General features: G+C 43.5%; 1 protein-coding gene across 1 annotated transcript in view; it reads right to left on the minus strand.

Annotated features, from left to right (window-relative positions):
* The window catches only part of AGAP1 (ArfGAP with GTPase domain, ankyrin repeat and PH domain 1), a 622,443-nt gene that overhangs the window by 369,183 nt on the left and 230,536 nt on the right, over positions 1-22,724 (minus strand). The window contains 1 exon segment of the mRNA XM_074264417.1: positions 3,013-3,071. Coding sequence (XP_074120518.1) covers positions 3,013-3,071 — 59 coding nt within the window.

Genomic DNA, 22,724 nt, shown 5'->3' on the forward strand with positions numbered 1-22,724 from the left:
CTTTTATAGGCCTTTCTCCCCAATAAAACCCCTTTTTTATCCAAACAGCCGCTCATTTCGACATAAGAAATGATGGACTTTGACCCTCATTGGAACATGAAAATTCTGCAGAATCAGGGGAGGGGGACCGCCTTCTCCTTCTCTTAAGGCCCTGGCAGAGGAGAAAAGACATATTTACAGTGAGGGAGGGAAGCATGTTGTTCACCTTTGTACCTCCTCATAGCTGCAAAGGATTCTGGCTCAAGGAAGGTATTCTGTAAATGTTTACTGAATAAGAGAATTTGCCGGCTTCTTTTCTTTCTGTGACTGACTCGATTTCTGGGAAATGGAGCCGACGGGGAGACAAAGCCACCCCTAACCCACAAGCTGAAAATGGAGAAAACTGCAGTGAGGGGGGAATTTGGATTACTTCACTCCTAGTGTGATAATGAGTGTTTTCACGCTATCTAGGGTCAGAAGGTAATGGTGGAAAGCACATTACACTGAGCACCGGCAGCTGGAGCTTGCCTTCTGAACTCCCAGCTAAAAAAACTGCAACCATGGTTAAGTTAACTCAGAAATGCAGGTCACCTAATGGAAGGAACACAGACCTGGAGGCAGGAGGGACTTGGGGAGGGCAGGTCATCGAAAGCCCTCATTTTACAGATGGGGAAACTGATCCCCAGAGGGCAGAAGGCACTTAGCCCAGACCTACAGATATATGAGACTCAAACTCACATGTTCCAATTCCAAATCCAGAGGCACCTGAATCTTCAAAGTAAAACTGAATCATCAACCTGGTAACAACCCCAAGACTATCAAGTGATAGTTGTACTTTGTGTCTGGACTCCTTCTTTCATTGGTGGCTTTCCCCGTGCACCCATAATTACCCCCAATGCAGGGTCGATCTCTTCGTCTTCTTTGCCCACAAACCTAATGTGACTGGGACGGAAAGTGGAGACCAAAGAGAGAGCTGGATTATCATATTGCCAGTGGCTTTGAGGCTGGTCAAGGAATCTCTGCATGGGCCTTTTCTGAGAAATGGTCATTTACTCACCAACTTGTTTTTATCACTCACAGATCAGTTCTATTTGTGAGTCATAAAGTATGTTTATAGCATGTCTTTAAAAAAAATTGAATGCTGATGTCTTTATTGCCATAAGGATCATTCTCTGGATAGAGAACAAGAAGGGATAAAGATGATGTGAAAAACCAGGTGCAATTTATTATTGTTACTATAATAAAAGCTTTTCTTCCCCCAAAACATACACAGAAATAATTTTCAACATTCACCCTTGCAAAACTTTGTGTTCTGAATTTTTCCCTCCTTTCTTCCACTCCCTTCCCTAGATAGCAAATAATACAATATAGGTTAAACATGTGCAATTCTTCTCTCTCTCTGTCTCTCTCTCTCTCTCTCTCTCTCTCTCTCTCTGTCTCTCTCTCTATATATATAATAAAAAATATATAAATATATATATATTTTATATATATTATATAATTATATATATTATATATAAATATATTGTATATATTATATATATTATTATATATAATATCTATATATATTTGTAATATATACTATATATATAAATATATATTATACATAAAAATATAAATATATATGTAAATATAAATATATATTTATATATTTAAATATATAAATATATATATAAAATAAAAAAATCAGATCAAAAAGGGGGAAAAAACGAGAAAGGAAAAAATGCAAGGAAAAACAACAAAAACAGTGAAAATGCTCTGTTGTGATCCACACTCAGTCTCCACAGCCTGCTCTCTGGGTGCTGATCAGGAGCAATTTTTAAAAAGAAAAAGGGAATAATCTGCCATGGCCAATTTCAGTTCCGGTTTTGTATCCCAGTGCTTAACAAATAGCAGGCACTTCATAAGTATTTGTAAATTGACTGGTGAGCAGCCATTTTATTATGCAAATCAGCAATGATCTATGTAAATGAAAGCACCTCATTTTCACCAGATGCAAGTATGAAAATATTAGCTTGGATATACAAGAATATACAACATTTGTTTGCTGAACTGGTTCCCTCCCACTTCCACCACTGCGTTTATTAGGGTCAGTTCCACTCAAGATTTTTTTTTTCCTAATAAGTTTATTTATTTTAAATGCACATTTTACTCAAGACTCAACAAATGCCTTTGACATTTTTACGGAGCAGATGCTAGACACTGACCAAAGTAAATTGCTCCTGCCCTCAGAGGGCTTACATTGTACCCAAGGTGAATCTAGACTATACAAAGTCACTATCAAGTCCTTAGAGCTAAAGACACAGAATAGTAATAGTGTAACAAAAGGAGGGGATGGGGAGGGAATCTGAAGTGAATCCTATGGGAGGAAGAGGGAGGAGACACTGGATTTTAGCCAAATGGGTCGGTGACCCAGAGGAGCAAACCAAGACCCTGCTGAAATTACCTTCTTAAGGCTGGAATGGCCAATAACTGTCATCTAGATAAAAGAAGGGGGCCAAAGAGGTTCCCTTATGTAGCATTGTAGACTTTAAGCTGAGAGATCACTAAGGGAAGTCCAAGTGCCCCATGTTATAGATCACAGACCCCAGAACCAGCCTGGCTGGGGACCTCGGGGCAGCTTGATAAGGAAACTGAGATAAGGGGCCAGTTTGGGATTCACACCTGGAATAACTATCGAGCCACACTCCAGCCACCGTACCACCCAGGCTTTCTGCATGTTGTGTCTAGGACTTATAATAGGATAATTTAAAGTCTTGCTCAGGCCAAAGAGAGACAGTGAGAAAGATGCAGATCCTAGAAACAGGCCCAGAGGCCAGAAGTTCATGCCATCAGAGAGAAGCCTAGGGGCACCCTAGGCCAGGTTCTACCTGAAAAGGGGGTGTCGCCCCTCAGTTGTGGGCTAGCTGCCTTCCCCACTGCTTCGGGAAAGCTCTGCTCTCTATCTCAGCAGACGTCCGTCCCCCTGCTCTAGCAAAGCGCGAAAGGGGCCAAACACAGACACCCACAGAAACAGAGAAATGGATTACTCACCACTTTCAGCTCTGGCACAGATCGACTCAACGTCCATTCCTGGCTGTTCACGAACGCATCTGTAAAACAGCGAAGGGGGAAGGCAGATGTCAGAAAGCTGGGATGCTCCAGAGGCCCAGATTCTCTCCAGACAATCACCACCCCTCCCACCAGACAAAAGCCTGTGAAGCACAGGGAGGAAATGGAAACCAAAAATCAGAACCCGATGCTTCAGATTGCACCCGCCTGGGCGGTTTTTTCTCGGCCGGCCAGCATGGAGCGCACTCTCCAATGGTACCAGGCTCGTTTGGCCTGCCAGGGAGAGCCAGTCGGCCCAACTATTCTCCATACTCATGTGATTGGTCCCAGAGGGCCTGGATCGAGCCATATTGTGAGTGAAGTATGACCTCCTCATCCCCAAAATACACCTCAAAGCACATGGTCCACTGAGAGCAGCTGAGCAGCATTCTCTGTATTCTAACTCCGATTCCAACATGGAAGAGTGGTGGACAATGCAGCACCTTTTTACACCTCCAGGACTTAAATACCCTCTTAAGGATCTCTGATTTTTTTCCCTTATGACTATTTCTTCTATAATAAAAGGATGACATTTGCTCTTAATATCTCTTAAAAGTCTCTGATTTTTCCCCTTATCTCTATTTCATCTACAATAATAGGATGACATTTGCTCTTAACATCTCTTAAGAGTCTCTGATTTCCCCCTTATCTCTATTTCTTTTATACTAATAGGATGATATTTGCTCTTAACATCTCTTAAGGGTCTCTGACTTTTCCCTTTATCTCTATTTCTTTTATACTAATAGGATGATATTTGCGCTGCTTCTTCCCCTTGTCACTATTTCTTCTATGATAATAGGATGACCTTTGGTTTTCCCATCTCTTAAGCCCTGGGTGGGAATTAGAAGTGCCTCCCCCACCATCTACTCATTTTGTACACAGTAGCAGTGTGATGCAATGGGCAGAGCCAAATTGCGGTAGGAAGACTTGAATCCAAGTCTGATTTGATACCTATTGGCGGTGTGGCTCTGGGAAATCACTTAATCTATTACTGTTGGGCAACCCTCTGGGACTATAATTTGCAGAGGAAATTGTACTGGTCAAGGACAGGGCTTCCTTATTCCACTGAAATCCCAGTTCGGTCCCCATGCTTAGTATGTCCTAGCCTACGGTCATGTGATCGCCGTGACAGGTAAGCTCTCTGAGGATTTCTGCCTTTGCATGTCCCAGCACTTAGCACGATGCTCGGCATACAGCAGGTGCTTAATCAATGCTTATCACTTTGAAGTGAACGCCAAGCACAGAGTTAGACAACATTAAACAGACATCACATTGGTGAATGATTGCTTGCTTAAAAATATAAAAAAGATGATTTCTTAACAGAAGCTTGCACAAGACTAGGAAAATACCTCAGCAGAGCAAACAATCTCCATCACTATGGATTCAAAACATGAATTGAAACACACACAGGCATTGCGTCAGCTGGACCCACATTCAGAACTCCCAAGTCCCTGCGTCCATAAAAGGACCCAAATCACATGTGTTTACACTGCAGAATTCAAAGAATGAACACTAGCTGCGGTCAGATGGCAGCTGCCTCCGGTTAGGGCTGGGCACGTGAGCACCCCCATTCCTAGCAGCTGGCATCCTCTCGGGACACCTCAGGGGTACAGGACGTGAGCACCGGATTAGAACCAGGGGCACCCGAGTTCAGATCCCGTTAGGGAAAGAAGCTGAATGGCTCTGGGCAAGTCACTTAACCCCTCTCACCCTCAATCTGTAAACTAGCACCAATTCACCAGGGCCATGGTGAGGACTCCGTAAGGCAAAACTTAAAGCACTTTGGGAACCTTAAAAGGCTCTCTAGACTGGGAGCTTTCAAGTTTGCCTGGCTCTTTGTGGATATCCCATGGTCTGAGCCTTCCAATAAGCCTGTAGGGTAGGGACTGCAGAGTTTTATAACCTTTAAATAAGTGTTGAGGAGAGGGAAAGGGAGGAAGAGGAAAAAGAGGAGGAGGAGGAGGAGAAGAGAAGGAGGAGGAAGCCCTAGATTGCCCTCAGAATGCTGAATGCTTCAACCACAATAACCCACAAAAAGTATCTACCAAGAATAGGCAGGGGAGGGAAGCAGTTAACAACTTGAAATTATTGCTACTGACTCATTGTGACCCTTTTGGGGGCTTCTTAGCAGAGACAGTTCCATCATTTGCTAGGAACCTGAAGCCAGCAGAGTAAAGTGACTCGTCCAGGGTCACACAGCTAGTGTCTGAGACTCAGGTGTTCCCGGCTCCAGGTGCCGGCACTCAGAACTTCGAGATGCTGAGATCTGCACTGACAAGGACAGGCCCTCCCAGACAAAGCCAAGCACGACAGAGACATTAAGGTCCAGGACACAGAGAAACTGCTGGGGATCTACAGCAGCAATGCCACGGTCCAGTTTCTATCTAGCTCATGACAAAAAGCAATGGCCTTTTACAAATATTCAAACCTAAATCACCGGCTTTTGAACTTGCAAATGACAAAGCCTTGGTCTGAGCCAGGGATCGCTGTTTTCAGTTAGCTTAGGGATATGAGAAGATTAACCCTAATCGAGCAAAGGACATATGTGCTGATTCCCACGGCTCACAATATGTCCAAATATTCGATTTGTGTCGAGACAATTAAGGGGCCGCGACAGACTCGGGGCCAGGGTTGCCGTGCCCCTTTCCCAGATTCATCCCGGCCCGTGCAGAGACTTGACGGCCTCCTGGAGGCTGATGGGGACATTCCTTGTGGACCCACTGCCAGTCATGAAACCCTCTCATCTCCCAAATTACATTACACATCGCATGTATTAATAACATCAAGCGTTTCTACAGCAAATTAGCCGCAAAGCACCACACAAACATAATCTCAATTTATCTTCACAACAACCCAGGGAGAGAAGGGCTACTGCTATCTTTCTGCAGATGGATAAACTGAGGCAAATCAAAGTGAAGTGCCTTGCCTAGGGTCACTCATCTGGTTTTGAACTCAGTTCTTTCTGATTCTAGGTCTAAGACACTCTTTACCAACTAACTCTCCGGCTTAAAGAATGACCTGGCTGGGAGGGCTGGAGGATTCAGGGTACCTGAGATAGACTGTGGACCAGCCACCAAGCTCCCTCTCTGGCAGGAATCTCTCGGGTCCCTATTTCTCCACCTAAAACAACCCAGTACTCCATCCACCCCCAGAACTCCAGGCTCTTGGGCTCCTGAAGTTTAGGCTGATTTATTTTTCCTTGTCTGCTGTCCCAGCTCCTGACCTCCTGGAGAGAAGGCCTAGGATCCAGCCTTAGATTCGCCTGGTTCCGGGACCAAGCACGTCACACCTGGCCCACGGCTCACCTGCGGCAGTCTGTCTGTACTGCGGGAAGGACCTAGCACCTGGCGCTGTGGGAGACCCTGGAGATACATGCAAAGACAAAGAAGAAACCGTCCCCATCACCGAGGAGCTGACATTCTTCAGGGGATTCGTAGGATGCAGGAAATAGGCTGAGAAATACGGCCAGAGTCTCGAGAAACTCACAATACTAGAGTCAGGGTATCGGGCCAGCCACTTACAAAGAACCTGGTATAGGTTTTATAGAAATTGGGCCAAACATTATAGGTTATTGGGGGAGAGAAGAGACAGAGAAATAGAGACAGAGAGAGACAAATAGAGAGAGAGACAGACAGACAGAGACAGAGACAGAGAGGCAAAGAAAGAGACAGAAACACAGAGACAGAGAAAGACAGACAAAAGAGAGAGACAGAGAGGATGGGGGGAAGAAGGAGGGGGAGACAGAGAGACAGAGAAATACAAAAATATGCAGAGATAGAGGGAGAGGGAAAAAAGAAAGAGTGGGATAGAGAGGGAGGGAGAAGAGAAAGAGATCTAGATAAACTTCTCCATGTACCCAGACTTTAACTCAGCACACAGAACTTTCCTAATTAACAAGGCCTCTTTCAAATGAAAATAATGCAAATATTCTAGCTGTGAGGGCAGAGGAAGATCTCTGCCTTCTGAGGCTCCTCTGGCCGCCTTCATGGGAAGGTCTCTTGACAAGGAGCTGGCTGGAAGCCAGGGCAGCCAATAAAGGCCCAGAGGGATGTGGGGGTAGGGAAGGATGTGTACTTCAATCAGAGCTGGAGTCTTCATCATGTTGCCGTCAGCACCAGCTCATGGCTACTGGTTCTGGACCACTTCCAGCAGACAGTCTCAGGTGAGGGCAGGGCCATGCTGAAGAAATCCAGTCCCCCAAGTTGCAGAAAATGCTACGGAACCATGATTTTCATACAAACATGAGCCTGCCATCCTGACCACCTTGGAACTCCCCCTGTCCGGGTACAGCCAGAAGCTATTTCCTTTCACCTTTTTTTTTTGGAGGCGATTGGGCTTAAGTGCCTTGTCCAGGGTCACACAGCTGGAGCCAGTTCTGAGCTGAGGTCCTCCTGCCTGCAGGGCTGGTGCTCCCTGAATAAGTTTTTCTCTCAGAAAGTTGTCTCTAGTTCAGAGAAGTCATCAAGTTGGCCATTACCAGCTGTGGAATTTCAGTGGTGGGATTCGAACCCAAGTTTTCCCGGCTCTCCACCCCGTCCTCTTCCTCTCTCAACCTTTCTCCTTAAACCACAAATCAAAAGCAGATCACACTTGATATTCATTAAATAAAAAATCCCCTAAATTCTCATAGTCATCTTTTCTCTGCTCTAAGTGATTAAAGAGCCCTCCTAATGGTGACTGAAAGAACATTTAAGGAGCACTCTGCATTAATGTGCTACCATATTGGATTTGTTATAAAGCAAACTCATTTACGGCTGTCCAGACAAAGAGAAAAACCTCTTATGGGATACGAGCCGATGGCAAATGGAGATAAGGACGGTCCTTATTTGAGGAAGCATCTATCAAGTGGTCTGGAGCAAAGAGTCTGAAGAGATGGAGGACCACGAAATGAAAGTGGACAAATTACAGGGTAAGAATTGGAAAGCATCACAGAAGGGACCTAAGGGCAGCAAAAAATTGCTTTAATAAGCAGTAATTAACAGCCCTCAACGTTCAAGGCCCATGCTTTGTAAACACCGATATTCTCCCGGTCATGATGCACGGCTTTGAGATGATCTTGGAAGAGTTCCAGTTGGCAAAGGAGATCCGTGTGGTGGGTAGAGGCAAGAGGTATCAGCAAGACATAGGCATGGAAAGTAGCCCAGGGGGAATCATCAGATGGATAGCTACAAGGACAGGGAGCTGGCCGCGGCCTGTTGCCAGGGGGAGGGATAGCCAACATATGGCTTCCAAGTAGCACTGAGACTCGAATGAGGTCTGGACAGATAGAAGAAGGCTCCTGGTTGGGCAGATGACCCTCATGGATAATCAGGAAAGATTCCAGCAAGAGTCCCAGAATAGAGAAGAAGGGATGAAAAGATTACAACCTGTACTATTACAAGGAGAGTTCAAATCAAGGAATATTCAAGTCCACCAAGGAAAGATAAAGGCAGTTACTAGGTAGGGTAGGAGAATAAGTAAGACAAATAAGTAAGATACAGCCCACTCCCTTAAGGAGATTAGATTCTAATAAAAGAAATACAAATGATTTAAAAACCAATAATTACGATATGAAATGAAATCTAAAGTACTTCTTGACTATACTTGTTGCAAGAGACATTGTGGAGGGCCAGAGAAAAATGGAGGGGGAAGTGGGGAGACGTGATGGTGATATCAGAAAAAAATTTAAAAAGAAAAGAGACAAGAAAATATTTCCAAAATACATAGCCAAGAGTGGCAAGAAGTTGAGAAGGAGACAAAAATAAGCAGGGCAGTGTTCAATCTGCCAGTGCAAATTCAATATATACTTTAAAAATCATACATGTTAGAAATTCATACCTCATCCAGTCATCCTTCACTGTTTCCACTGGACTACGGGAAGGTTTGTGCTGGTGGTTGGTAAATTAGTTCATAACATAAAAAGAGAAAAATTAAAGCAAAAGGAATTGAATCTAAGAAATGAATGAGATGTGGGGAAAGGATATTATGGCACTTTGAAGGAAGAAATGACTTCATTTTTCAGTGAAGGAGAAGAGGGGATATTTCAAAGGGAGACAATGGAACTGAACGTGCAGTGATAGGTAGGAGTTTAGCAAGTACAAACTGCGGAAGGGCATCTCAGGAATGAGAAGAGGTGTGAAGAAGGGATGGAATTAGGAAATTACGAGTCATGGTAAGTTTTAAGTAGAATACATTCAAGGAAACAATACGGCTTGTACCACTTAAACCATGCCCCAGAATGTGATATTCAATGATATTCACAGTGACCAAAACAAACAAACAAACAAAAACAAAAAACAAAACAAAACAAAACAAAACAAAAAAACAGGTATATGGAAAATCAGCTGGATGGCAAAGATCTACCATCCAGATCTACCATCTTGCAATTGAACATCCTGATATTTCCCAGATACTCAAAATCCAAGAATCACGATTTCTTAAGACTCAGAATTACAAGTCATGCAGAGGTCAAGAAAAGCACAGGGTGATTATGGGTAAGTTGCAACATATAATAAACAATAATGTGTCCATGAAGTAAAAAATCATCATAGTAGGAGCAATACAAATAATGATAATAATAATAATAATAATAACAGCTAACATTGAAGGTTTTTACAAAGAGCTTTATACATATAATTTCATTTGATGGGCACAACAACCCTATAAGCTAGGTGCTATCATTATCCCCATTTTATAGATGAGGAAATTGAGGCTGACACAGATTTGGTGATTCATCCAGAGTCAGATAAATAATATAGTAAGTGCCTGAGGCAGGACTCAGTCTCCTAATCCAATTCAATGGTCCATCCATTATATCTCCTAGCTTTAGTATGGCTAAGAGGCAAAGTAATACAAAAGGGGACACCTAGGCTTTTGATGACTGGAAAAGACACCATGGTCAGTCCAGAGTCACCAGATGGATGCTGATGTACCAACACCAGTATGCCCAGAATATTAAAAACAAAATAGTAAAGGACCCTTCCTCCCTGTCTCTGTGCCCCATGTAGATCTTCCTTGGATGGAACAACTTCTGTATTGTCATGGGAAAGAATCATGCAGGATAAAAAAGGGTGGATGGGTTTCAGTTGGAGCTGATGAAACACATAACTAATAATAAAAATATCCCTGCCTTATCCAAGAACTGGTAATGCGATATCATTAGAAATTGAATCAGTATTTACAAAGTTACAGGACAACAACAGATAATTTTGTGCGGATAAAGTTGAGAATGAAGGAAAAATGAGTCAGAGATTACTTGAAAATAAATTCTGTTCCAGGCAAATAGCCACAAAGAAATGGAGAAAATGATCTGGATGGTGTGGAGGAAATCCTAATGTGGAAATTCTCTCCATACATACAGATGGGCAACTATCCTGCTCAGAGAGTTGTCTAAGATACAAAGAGTATAAGTGACTTGTCCAGAATCACACCGAGAAGTATGTGACAGAGAAAGTTCATCTCAACTCAACATCCATCATTAATGCTGTCTCTCAATAACTAAATAGACGATTGCCCTTCCCTTTTATTGCAGTTTAACATATTTTGAAAACATTTACAAATTATATCTATAACTACAACAACCATATCAATATAGATTCTTAAACTTTACAATGTACATTATATTAATTCTTCATCTGAGCCTCACAATAATCTTATAAATACTACAAGTATCTTTTATCAACCCATTTTACAGATGAGAAAATCAAGGTCTATAAAAATTATGTATGCCTCTCAAAGATCTCATGCATTAGATATGATAGATATTAATATCATTCTCAATTTATAAGTGAGGAAAGAGGCAGAGATAGAATAATTAGTCCATGGCCATATAGCTAATAAAATCAGATCTAAATTCAGGTCCCTGAAAAACCAAACCCAGTTTTCTCCATACTTTACTCCCCTGACTCTTTCATATGTACACTGTAATATACTGGTTTTATAACAGCTGGGGAGAAGAGATTGAGAATTTATTTACTCGTAGTAAACTGGAAATGGAGTGTCAGTTATAAATGCTATCGCTGCACTCAAACAGAAATAATTAGACAGATTGTCAACTCAGGTGAGATTCCATGATAAACCACTTCTCTCTCCTTGTTAATTATACTCCACGTCCAACAGATGGTTCCATAAACCTAAAATTGCACTGACAAATGACACATTAATGCATGACCAATATCTACACATATTTATTTAATATACACTGGAGTGTGATAAATTGTGCCCAGAATATTCTAAAAGGATTCACTAAATGGAGACAATTTTGAAAAAGAATATACGGATGTTCTCTCTCCCTCTCCTCTCCCTAGACGTCCTTTCCTCGGCTTTCTTTTCCACTGAGAATGACCAGCCCCTGTCTCTGGTCTAATTTCAGAAATATATGTTCATTTCACATGTTTTTTTTGCATCCTTAAACTTGAAGAAGCTTCCTTGCTCCTTACACAAAGGCAAAGGCCATGACAATGCTTTTTGTTGGTATCTGGCCATGGTGCTGACAAGGAAAGTGGAAACTAGCATTTTCAGTACAATCAATCAACTCAGCAAGGTGAGTTAAAAAAAATCCACACCTGAATTGAACCATGGAATTTCAGCTGTCAGTGGGAGATAGATTTAGATCTGGGAGGGATCAAAGAGTCCTGTAAGATAATCCTATTAAGGATGAAGATACAAGAAGGAGCCCTAATCTGCTGGGAGACCTGGCTAGGATGTGAATCTAAATGGTTCCAAATCAAGTGCTCTTTCCACTGAATCACATGTGAAGAGACCTCAGAACTACTTTATCCAAACCCCCTGCAGGAGGCCTAAGGAAACGACAGGGTTCCATCCTCTACCTGAAGACCTCCAATGAGGAGAGAACCACTGCACAGCACAAGTTATTGGTCCCCTTCCAATTCTGGGCAGCTCCAACTGCTAGGAACTGGTCTCTTACTTGTACCTAACATTCCCTTAAAAAAAAAAAAAAAAAAAGCTACCTATTGCTTCTGGTTCTAGGTCTAAGGCCAAGCAGAACAATTTTAATTTCTCTTTGCCTCTTTGGGATAAATGATCATCCTCGAGTCTTTTCTCCTCTAGATAAATCCCCTCAGATCCTCCAAGTAAACTTCTTCATCCTTGCTACTCTTCTGGATGTTCTCCAGTTCACTGATGTCCTTCCTATTGAGGAAACCATCACCCTCCTCATCCCTGAAAGTTTCTCTTAATACAAACCAAGATGAGAAGGTGGATTTCCTTTTAGTTGACATCTTGGAATTGCAGTACGGTCAAAAATACCTTGAACAAGAGATCAAGGGAGAAGTGGGCAGGTCTTAGGTTCAAATCTGGCTTGCTCCCTGTTGGAATCGGAGCAACCCACTTCAGTTTTCTCTAGCCCAGTGCTTTCTCTCTAAAATGAAAGGCTGCTAAAGGTCCTTTCTGTTTTCTAAATCACAAGAACATTGATGAAGGAGCCAGAAGGGACTGTGATAACCATCTAGTCACAGGCTCATGGAAGAGAAGAGACCTAGAAAAGCCATGAAATCAAAGCCCCTCCAGTTACAGATGAGGAAGTGATAAAGAGACAGAGCTGACTTATCCAAGTTCCAAAGGCCGCACGCAGTTAGAGGCAAATAAAGGTGAAGCCGGGGTCCCCTCGGCCTCCAGATCCAGAGTCCACTCCGAGCCCTACCCGGTCTTCTCTGCTTTTATCATTTCATTGACTCACACCAAACTTGCCGTCCAATAAAACCCACAGATCTTTTCCAGACAAACTGTTGGCTAACCACATTGCTGCTATTAAAAAAAGATCTTTTTTTATATAAACTTAGCAAACAGGAATATTTAGACATTCAAAAAAACTGAAGAGGATTGTATCTGAAACCATGAACTTTGGTTATGTAGTTTGTTTTCATTCACTTTTTTCCTAATGTTCACAACATTTTTTTTGTGAGAAGTTTTCATTTTATTTTGTGCTTTAAATGAATGTAAAATTTAAATTTGGAAGAAAGCTTATGGATATTCTAGTCCAATGTCCACATGTTGTATGAGGAAACTCAGACCCACAGAAGGAATCAATCTGCCCAAGCAAATTCACACACATACTGAAGAGCTAGAGTGAGGATCGAAGGCCAGGTTTTCTAATACCAAATCCAGCCATCTTTCCCCTCAGTCACGATGTTTCCTTAGCCCTTACATTACTGAGTACTGCTGGGTTTGGTTTCATTTAAATCCAGGCCTCTGTCTCGCTACCCAAGCTTCCCACTCATTTTGACACAAACAGGCCAAGCTGCTCTCCAGGGATAAAAGCAAGAAGGAGGTAGGATTTTCAAGGAGACCAAGAAAGAATCCCAGCTTTGATGATCTTTAGAAAGCTTCTAGAAAAGCTGCCCTTACCACCCCCAGATCCCCCTCCTGCTCATGGATTGGGACAGGGAAGGAACAAGAAATCGAGCTGGGGGCTTGTTTCCCAGAACAAGAGAAAGCAGTCACTTTCCTGAAGTGCTAGAAAAATTCCAAATAGGCCATGAATCATGGTGGGACAGCCACCCCTCCACCAGGTACCAATATGAACCATCGGATTTCTGGGTGGCCAAGAGAGCTTTCCAGATACTTGGGTGAGAGATTGGTAGAGGGAAGGACAGAGAACACACAACATGGAATGAGCACCCAGTGACAAAGATGAGAGAGCCAATTGAAAGCTACCTGCATCTCAGAGATACAGGAAGAAGGGAAGGAGACAGTGTGACAAAGGAGAAAGAACACTGCCTCTGAACTAGAGGACCTGAATTCAAAGCCTGCTTCAAAAACTAATTTCTTGAAGATAAGAAATGACTTCCTAATCTCTTCTAGACCTACTTCTATTATCCGTTATCTTCTTGGGGCTTGCTTTCCTTATCTGTAAAATGGGAGAGTTGGCTTCCTTTCTCAAGTGATAGCTTTGATGCCATGAAGGAAGAAGTAGAAGTCAAGGAAAAAGGTCTTGGGGCACAATCCTGGTTCTGATTTGCATGAGCAGCTTGGAAAAATCATTGCTCCTCCCTGATCCTCAGTTTTTTCTTCTATAAAATGAAGGCTAGAGGATCCCTTTCTGCCTCTCGAGTTGTGATTTTGTGAGCCTATGAAAACAATTCTTTCATTTCTCTCCTGAGAGAAACCTGTTTCTCCTTCCCTACTCCCCCCAACCTCCCCCCAAGTCTGGACTTTCAGTGAAATTCACTCTGATTACACAATTCTTTCGTTCTGTGCATGCCTGATGAGACTGATTGAAGGATAATTACTCGGAGTTCCATATGATTAAATAATTGTGTCTACTCTATGAGCAGCAATATGTTAGCCCAGGCTCTGCCGTGAGGCACCTGTCAGGAAATTGCTTGAGAGAAACACACATTTCCCCTGAATTGAAAGGCGTAGTAGTTGCCTGAATATCAAATGCATGGCTCCCTGGGAGAAGCTCGTCTGGAGATGGCCCTGGCTCTCTAAGAGGGGTTTATGAGAAGAATGGTTGCCCCAAAACAAATAAATAAATAAACAAATGAGTGGATGAATGAATGAATAGCAAATAAATAAATAAATAATAGCAAAGCAATAAGAGAAGTGAAGGACCTGCTCCCCAGTGGCCAGGCAGACACAACAAAGCATCTCGATGATTTTTCCCCCTCCTGAATGACTGATAACAGGATGCATCAAAAGCCTCCCAAGACTTAGTGCTTGGCAGCCTCCCATTGGAGTAGCTAATAACCTCCATTGTGAATCTCAAAGTCTTCTGCTGAGATGTCTCCATTTATTCTACTAAAGACTTAAAGGACAATTAAATCCAGCACCAGTGCCACACATGGGGAAGCTGAGCCTTGATGGATGGGAGGCTACCTATTTGCGAGCTGGGAGAAAAACAAAAACCTAACCTAGGAAGTAACTGATTAATTGCTACAATAGTCTTCAGTATTTCTGTGATCTCATTAAGGTGGCTATTAATTGCCATTGTGTTCGTTCATTCGGCAAACATCCCTCTATGTCGGGTACCAAAGAACCATGATGAAAATGACATAGTCCCTGCCTTCCAAGAGCTTATACTCCTCCTCCAGAGGGAATCGACATGGCGCACACCTGCACAAACCAAATGTCCCCAAATTTGAGCCGGTGGGGAGGGCACTAGCAAACAGGAGGAATTCAGGAAAAACTTCTTGTATGAGCAGGTATCTGAACTTTGAAGGAATCTGGGAGTGGGGATGGAATTGCAGGAAAGAAACATAAAATCTGAAAGGTGGCGGCCTCTCCCTCCTTCTCATTCTCACTGTGATCCATCCCTGCCCATATATCCGGTCCTACTGTGATTTTAGTTCTGACAGCTCAGGAATACTTACTTATAATGCAAGTCAAATTTGAGCAGTCTGCATTCACTGATACCCAGGTTCCCTGAAGAACAAAGGGTGTCAAAGTTTCCAATCAAGAGATGCATTCATTTTGGATGAGCACGAAAGAGAGCTGATTAGCAAATCAACTCTGCCCATCTGCTCAGGGGTCCTTCTAACTTGAAACTTCACGTCGTCGATGTCCTCAGGAAGAGAAGACAAGTCAATGGGTATCAACCAAGAAGAGCACTGCTTGCTCGTTTCTTTGTTTAATGAAAAATGGAGCCCACTTTCCCAGATAATGAGCAGAGCCTCTGCCTCTCTTCCTCAAAAGGGACAAGGTGGACAAAAACCTAAAGGCTAACTGATAATTGGATTGAAAAGAATCTGAATAAAACTTTTTACTGAAAAAAAAAAAAAAAAACAACAACAACAAATCATTTGTAGAGCCAGGAACAACTTGACTTGTAATTTTGTGTTTAACAGAGTCATTTTCCTTCCCTCAGTCTGTCTTGATGAGATGTTGTTAGAGGAATACATTTTCACATCTAAACACAGAATAAAAACTGTTAAAATCACACATGACTTTATTGAAACACTTTTCTATTTGTGGTACTAAGACATGGCAGCTTCCCAATGACAAATGCCAGAAAAGTCCAGAATAATAGAGAGAGGAATCCATATTTATGTTTTTAAAACAGTCCTAAGGAGCTCCGTCCAAACTCTCAACAACAATTCCTTAAGACTGAAAAGACACATTCAAGTGAGTTATCAGCATAGAAGTTAGATAAATCATTCACTCTTTGCTCAATTTTGTCTATTTCTGCAAAAGAACAAAAACTTCCTCGCTGTTTCCTGAGCAGTGATTCTCTCAACTAGTTACAAAGATCTTAAATATGGCCCCATCCAGCCTCCTTCAGCAAAGAGCAAAAAGAGACTGAAAGGGAAGACTGGAAGGGGACCAATGGATAGGAGGGAAGTTAGAGGAAAAATGACGTAAAACATCATCTTCCCACCTCATAAAACCACAAGTGCAGAAAACAAGAGACACAAACATGCCTTGAATTCAGAATCTGACGCCATGCTTCCCACATGTCCCAATTTGAGCGCCTCAAACCCAACAACAGAGTTAAGATGGACACATTTACCCCATAAGCTAAATCCCCAATACAAGGTCATGCTATAAGGGCCAAACATTCAATTACTTGACTCGAAGGTCATCTAGTTCAAACTCCTTGTTTCAGTCAAGCAGTCGAACCCCCAAGAAGTTCAAGGTCTGGCCCATAGTGCTAATGAGCTCCAGATTCAGGATCTGAACCCAAAGCTTCTTGGGTTCTTTCCGCTGAACCACACTGCCTGCAGTCATTTTGCTTGCTTGCTCTGTCCCCAAAGGAGGGGAGGGATACATATTTGGAAGCCTAAATTACTACTCAGATGTGCAACACATGGTCAAAGCTCCAGCGATTTTATGAAGGCTTGGATTGCCCCATCCATCTTGCGAGGCAAGATCAGAACAACCTCAAAACACACTGTTTGGAAGAAGCTTCTTTGAAATGTCAAGTTTCTCAGTCCCCCAAAAGAAATTCAAAGTCCTGGGTGAAGAAGGCTAAGGCAAAAGAAAGAGAGAGGTTCCATCACTGGGGGCAGGGAGGATTTCTATTCTCCAGTCTTTGATAGCAACACCAAATTCTATGCAGAAATAAAAGGAGAAATTCTTTCTAGATCCAGCATATGTGAGTTTTAGGGATGGAATCCCAAGTCCCCATGGCAGATAAGAACTCTATCGATGAAGATTCCACTAACACTGCAATCCAGGATCCAAATGGCTGATCACTCTGAGGGGCTGAGGTATGGATTTTTCATGTCTCGGTGTGTATGTATATATATATATGTGTGTGTGTGTGTGTATGTGTATGTATGTATATATATATATATGTGTGTGTGTATGTGTATGTATGTATATATATATGTGTGTGTGTATGTATATATGTATATGTGTATATATATACATATATACTCTCTCTCTCTATATATATATATGTATATATATATATATTTTTTTTTCTGAGCACTTATCAATGAAACCTAATACCCTCATCTATGCAGAGAGGTGGGGGACCACTAGGTGTGGATGGCAGATACAATATCAGATAAACAATTACTGCATGGCAGATTTTTACTTAATTTTTTTCTTCATTGTAAGGGGGAGATCAATTTCAGAAATGAGAAAGGGAGTGTAGTTCTGAATGATTCTGATGTAAAAACAATAAATAAAAGCACAATTATTAAATAATGATACATCCTTGGGGGGTAGTGATAAAGAACATTAAAAAACAAGGAGAGAAAAATACATCTGCTTCTCTAAAACACACACACACACACACACACACACACACACACACACAGTTTTGGGATTAAGAAAGGAAATAGCTGACTAGTGTAAAAGCAGAAATCCATTTAAAAGACGATCGAAGGGAGAGCTGTGGATTAACTCCCAGTTCTACAACAAGCTCCCAATGAGATCTTAAACAAGTCAATTGATCTCCTGTTCCTCAATGTCCTCATCTGAAAATTGAGAGGTGTGGACAAGGTTCTTTCTCAGATGTGTTCCAGCTTGAAATCTCTGAGCTTATGGCTACACAATTTTAATAGAATGGTGTTGCTCTAAAGTAGATGACACTTTTATCTGGAGAATTTTTTTTTACCTATATAGGAGCCATATGGTTTAATTTCTTATTTTTAAAAGAGTAAAGGATTTAGTCACTTTTAAATAATGTTCTTTTTTTAAAAATGCTAATAATAAACCCTTAAGTAAGTCAATTAGGAAGGGAAAGAAGGAAAATAGGAAGAAACGAAGATAGGAAGGAAGGAGAGAAGGAAGGAAGAGAAGGAAGAGAAGGAAGAGAAGGAAGGAAGGAAGGAAGGAAGGAAGGAAGGAAGGAAGGAAGGAAGGAAGGAAGGAAGGAAGGAAGGAAGGAAGGAAGGAAGGAAGGAAGGAAGGAAGGAAGGAAGGAAGGAAGGAAGGAAGGAAGGAAGGAAGGAAGATAGGAAGGAAGGAAGGATTCTTTCATTGGGCTCAGAGATTTAGGTCAGGAAAACACAGGGTACTCTAGACCTGTCAAAGAGCAATTCAGATTGCTTATGAAATGTCCCAGGGGGCCAATGGGCTCTTGGGAACTCCTTAGGGGATCAGTGAAGTCTTGTGAACTCCTGAGGGGACTGCTGGGCTCTTGGGAACTCCTGAGGGGACCACTTGGCTCTCTGGAAGTCCTTAGGGGACCAATGGGCTCTTGGGAAGTTCTTAGGGGACTGCTGGGCTCTTGGGAATGCCTCAAGGGATCCCTGGGCTCAAACACCCAAGCAAGGTGGAGGGCACTTGGAGAAGCCTGCCTCCCAACTGTAGCCCCAAAGCATGCCCTACTTTTCAGAGACTTGCTTCAGATGGGCAGTCAGCTAGCCTATGATTACCTGGACTTTGTGAGCATCTGACACACTGCAGCCCTTTCCTGCAGAGAGCTATAATCAGAACTCCATCCCTCTCTGGCTCCAGAGTCCGCAGCTAACAATACTTAAGGGCAGCCAAAGAAGAGCTTTTGTATTTTAAAAATAAAAGGCTAAATTGCAGCTCTGGACAAGCCAAGAGGAAGCTCCTCCCTTCTCAGGAAGATGTGGGGAGGCTAAGAGTGTGGGACGTTATTTATGCCGCCCAGCAAGCTTCTTCATCAATAGCTGTTGCTTAAATGGCTGGCTGTGTCTGGGGATAGTGTCTCCTAAAGTCCCTGCTCGGCCATTGCTTGGGGAGCATTCATTTATCTTCTAGTGACTGTCTGGGGAATGGGGCGAGGGGAAGTGATGACTCTGGGATTGATGGATGGCTTACTCACAGAGTCACAGCTGTGGGGGAATATAGCAGGGCATCCTTGGCGGGCAAGCTTGTATTTCTAGCCTTTAAAGAGTAAGCATTTTGCCAGGGTAAGATTAACAAAATGGACTCAGTCTGGACGCCAGATGCGGACCAACTTCCCCTTGGTCATTCACCTGCATGACATTAGAGAAAACCCCTGAAACCCAGTCTTGAGTTTCTCAGTATTCCCGGCTTCCGTCCAGGGCACAGACATAATCAGCAGCAGAGCCGGACAAAGGCACGGCCAACTGGGCGCCAACACAAAATAGTGCCGCAGCCTGGGCCAGCCCTTTTGCCAGGAGCCCTGCTCCACCCGCCTTGCTCTGAGCTGTCCGTTCTTCTGCTGGGGATGGGTGCCCTGCTTCCATGGCTGCACAGTAGCTTAGGGCCTTTCCCTCAGTGGCAGGGTAACGTTTCCAGGGCAGCCTGGGGACACAGGGAGTCTCCTTCCTGAGCAGTGATGGCCTGGGAGGCAGCAGCCCTGAACCTTCTCCATGGGGGACTGGCCCCCAAAGCCCTGATCCCCCGATACCCATAGGGCAGGAGCATCATTTCTCTGATGGCTTTCCAGCATTCTCCACCTGGGCCTTAATTTCCCCAACTGTAAAATATAGAGGTGAACCTATGACTCTAAGGCTCCTGGAAACTTAAAATCAATGACTCTTTCATCCTCAAAGCAATCCCCTTGTGGCAGGTTCTCCAGTCAAAGCTAGAAACCATTTCCCAACGTGACTCTGGAAGGAGAAAACTAGCAGGTCCAGGATTGGGCCCCACAGTGGGAAACCCAGACCCGCCTAGCCGGGGCTCCTCAGCCCACATGGGGCAGAGAAGGGCGCACCCGCTCAAGTGCGGCTCAGACGCAGCCCAGCCTTGGAAACTACAGGCGGTCATGTCACCCTCGGGCGCCCCAGCTTCAGCAAGTCCCTGACACTGCCGGGAGAACTGAATAAGTAGCTCCGGGGGAGTTGGCCCACACACCCAACTTGGGATGGACTTAGAGCACAAAGAAGAGGCCCAAGAAGCCAGTCCCAGAGCCGGAATTCGGCATGGGGTCAAAATTCGATGTTGCTTACACGACATCGAGCCGCCTTCTAAGAATGTCGGGTACAATGAGTCTGAGATGATGCAAAGGAAAACAGAATGGAGACTAAGAAACCAAGGTCTGGTGGATCCCCATTTTATAGATGAGGAAATGAAGGTCCACTTGGTGAGACCTACTGAGTGTCTGCCATGTGGCAGGAGCCTAGAAATCCGAGAGCTGAGACCAGCTCGACAGCCAAGGGGACTAGGTCAGGCTGTCCAAGAGGGATGGGACTATCTGAGAAGGCCTTGGGATCTAGATGACCTGTGTGCATCCCATTTCTGCCCTTGAGGGACCCTCGGTGCCATTGGGGGTTTCCTCTACAAGCACAGCCTCAAGTCCCCTCTACAGCAGGATGGAAAATCAGAACAGAACCACGCAACGGCTACGGCCATGTTGGGAATCTGGACAGCAGTGGGCATGTATACCCGGCTTCCTGAGGGCTTCATCTCAGAATTACCAGTTTAGTTGGGAAGGGCCCTCAGCAGCAACGCCTCCATTTAACACAAGCGGGGACCCCCTCCCTGGCCCCTCAATCTGACTGCTGGGGAAAATCCCACAGGCATCTGATTGGTCCCATCCTCCTGTCTAACCATCTTTGGCACTGGTTTATTTATTTTTTAATAATAATAAATTGCATCTAAGAAAGTAACAAGGGGAATTGGAGGGGATTTAACCCTCAATCATCCAAGCTGACCAAGGATGGCTGGACTCTCCTTGTGAAGTTACCACCAGCCAGCACATGGAACCGCACAATAAATCCCAATCTCCTGCGGTCTGGTTCTCATAACTTCCTTGGAAAGGGAGATGCTTCCAAATTGGATAAACAGATTTCTCCGGGGGAAGAAAACATCACTTTCCAAAAGAACAAACTGTAAGGCAGGGAGAGCACTGGGCCTCCCTGACCCAGGATTCTTTATCTCAGACGCTTCTTTTTTTAACATTCTGCCTTCCATAAAAGGAAACTGGATTGGGGGGGAGGGGGGACGTGACCAGAGCAAATCATGGAAACTGTCATGAAAACAGTTCAGGGGCCAGCACTTTCACGAGGGTACACGGAAAGGTTTGTTCGATCATCCCGGGCCAGAGGCCACGGTAACTGGCACAAAGTGGAGGCTCGAGACGTGTTTTCTGACCACCTGCACTCAACAACTAGAATATCTCAGGTCATCGGTGAAGTGAAATTCCAAAGTGTTCTTACTACAGAGCAGAAAGGGATTCTAGAGGCCACCTGACCCCGAATCTCCTCTAGAACCATTGTGAAACATCATTATCTCCTTTCTACTTGAATACCCTCACTGATGGAGAACTCACTACTCTCCTGAATCGCTCCACTTTGGGACAGCCCTACTGAGGACACTCTTCTTTCCACTGAGGTGAAGGGTGCCCCAAAATCCCTGAGGGAGGAGTCGGGGAACGACCGCTTGGTCTTGACAGCTGACCCCAGCTGAACCACTGGCAGCCAAACATGAATGGCGCCCTGCCTGTCACTATATCTGAGCTCTACAAACACAGCCTTTCCCTCCCACTCTGTTTCTAGTTAAAACCACAACCGCACTTATCCTTGCCTCTCCAAAAATATAAACCATCAGAGCCTCGGCTTTTCCGTTTGTTAAACAAAAAGTAGGCTCTTCTGATGGAATGTCTTCATCTGAGCTGCAGAAAATGCTTTCAAAGAGCTAGAAATCCACATTCCTTCAAGACTAAAAGGAGTCTTCCCAAAATGTACTGACATCTCAAAGGAAAAAAAAAGCCTTCTTTCATGGCAACTTCTAGGAAAAACACCTGGGAAGACAACTGAGAATCATCACAACCCCTTTCACCAGAAGCTAATGGACACGGAGGAGTGGACACATCAACTGAAATGAGCAAAAAAGGAAACGGTCCCAATTTGAAGGCTGAAAATACAATTCTGCACAGTTTTAGTAAAGCAAGCCCTACTATGTGCTCTGAATTGGAGAATCACATCAACTGATCTCAGCCCCCAAGAAGCTTATTTTCTTCTGGGAATACGAGGAAAACAAAATGTCCTGACACCCTTCCCCCCCGCCCCCTGCTTAAAGGCACTGACTTAGCTGGGTTAGAGATTCCGTTCCCCGGGACTCTAAATGGCTGGCATCTTCTGTGCCCATGTGGGAACCCGGCTCCGAAGTGCCAACCGTTTCCCAAACCAGATTAAAATGTAATTAGTAAATGTTTAACAAAATAAATAAAAATACAACAGAGATGATGGTAATTTGATGTTTTCTTAATGGATATATGACCCAAAAAGACAGAATATAAAGCAGTTTTGTTCCTACAATATAAAGCAAATATAAACGCAGAGTTTGGATAAATAATAAACCTTCCCAACACAGAATGGAGTTCGGTG

The sequence above is a fragment of the Sminthopsis crassicaudata genome, chromosome 4, assembly GCF_048593235.1.
Source record: "Sminthopsis crassicaudata isolate SCR6 chromosome 4, ASM4859323v1, whole genome shotgun sequence".
In the NCBI taxonomy this organism is placed as follows: Eukaryota; Metazoa; Chordata; class Mammalia; order Dasyuromorphia; family Dasyuridae; genus Sminthopsis; species Sminthopsis crassicaudata.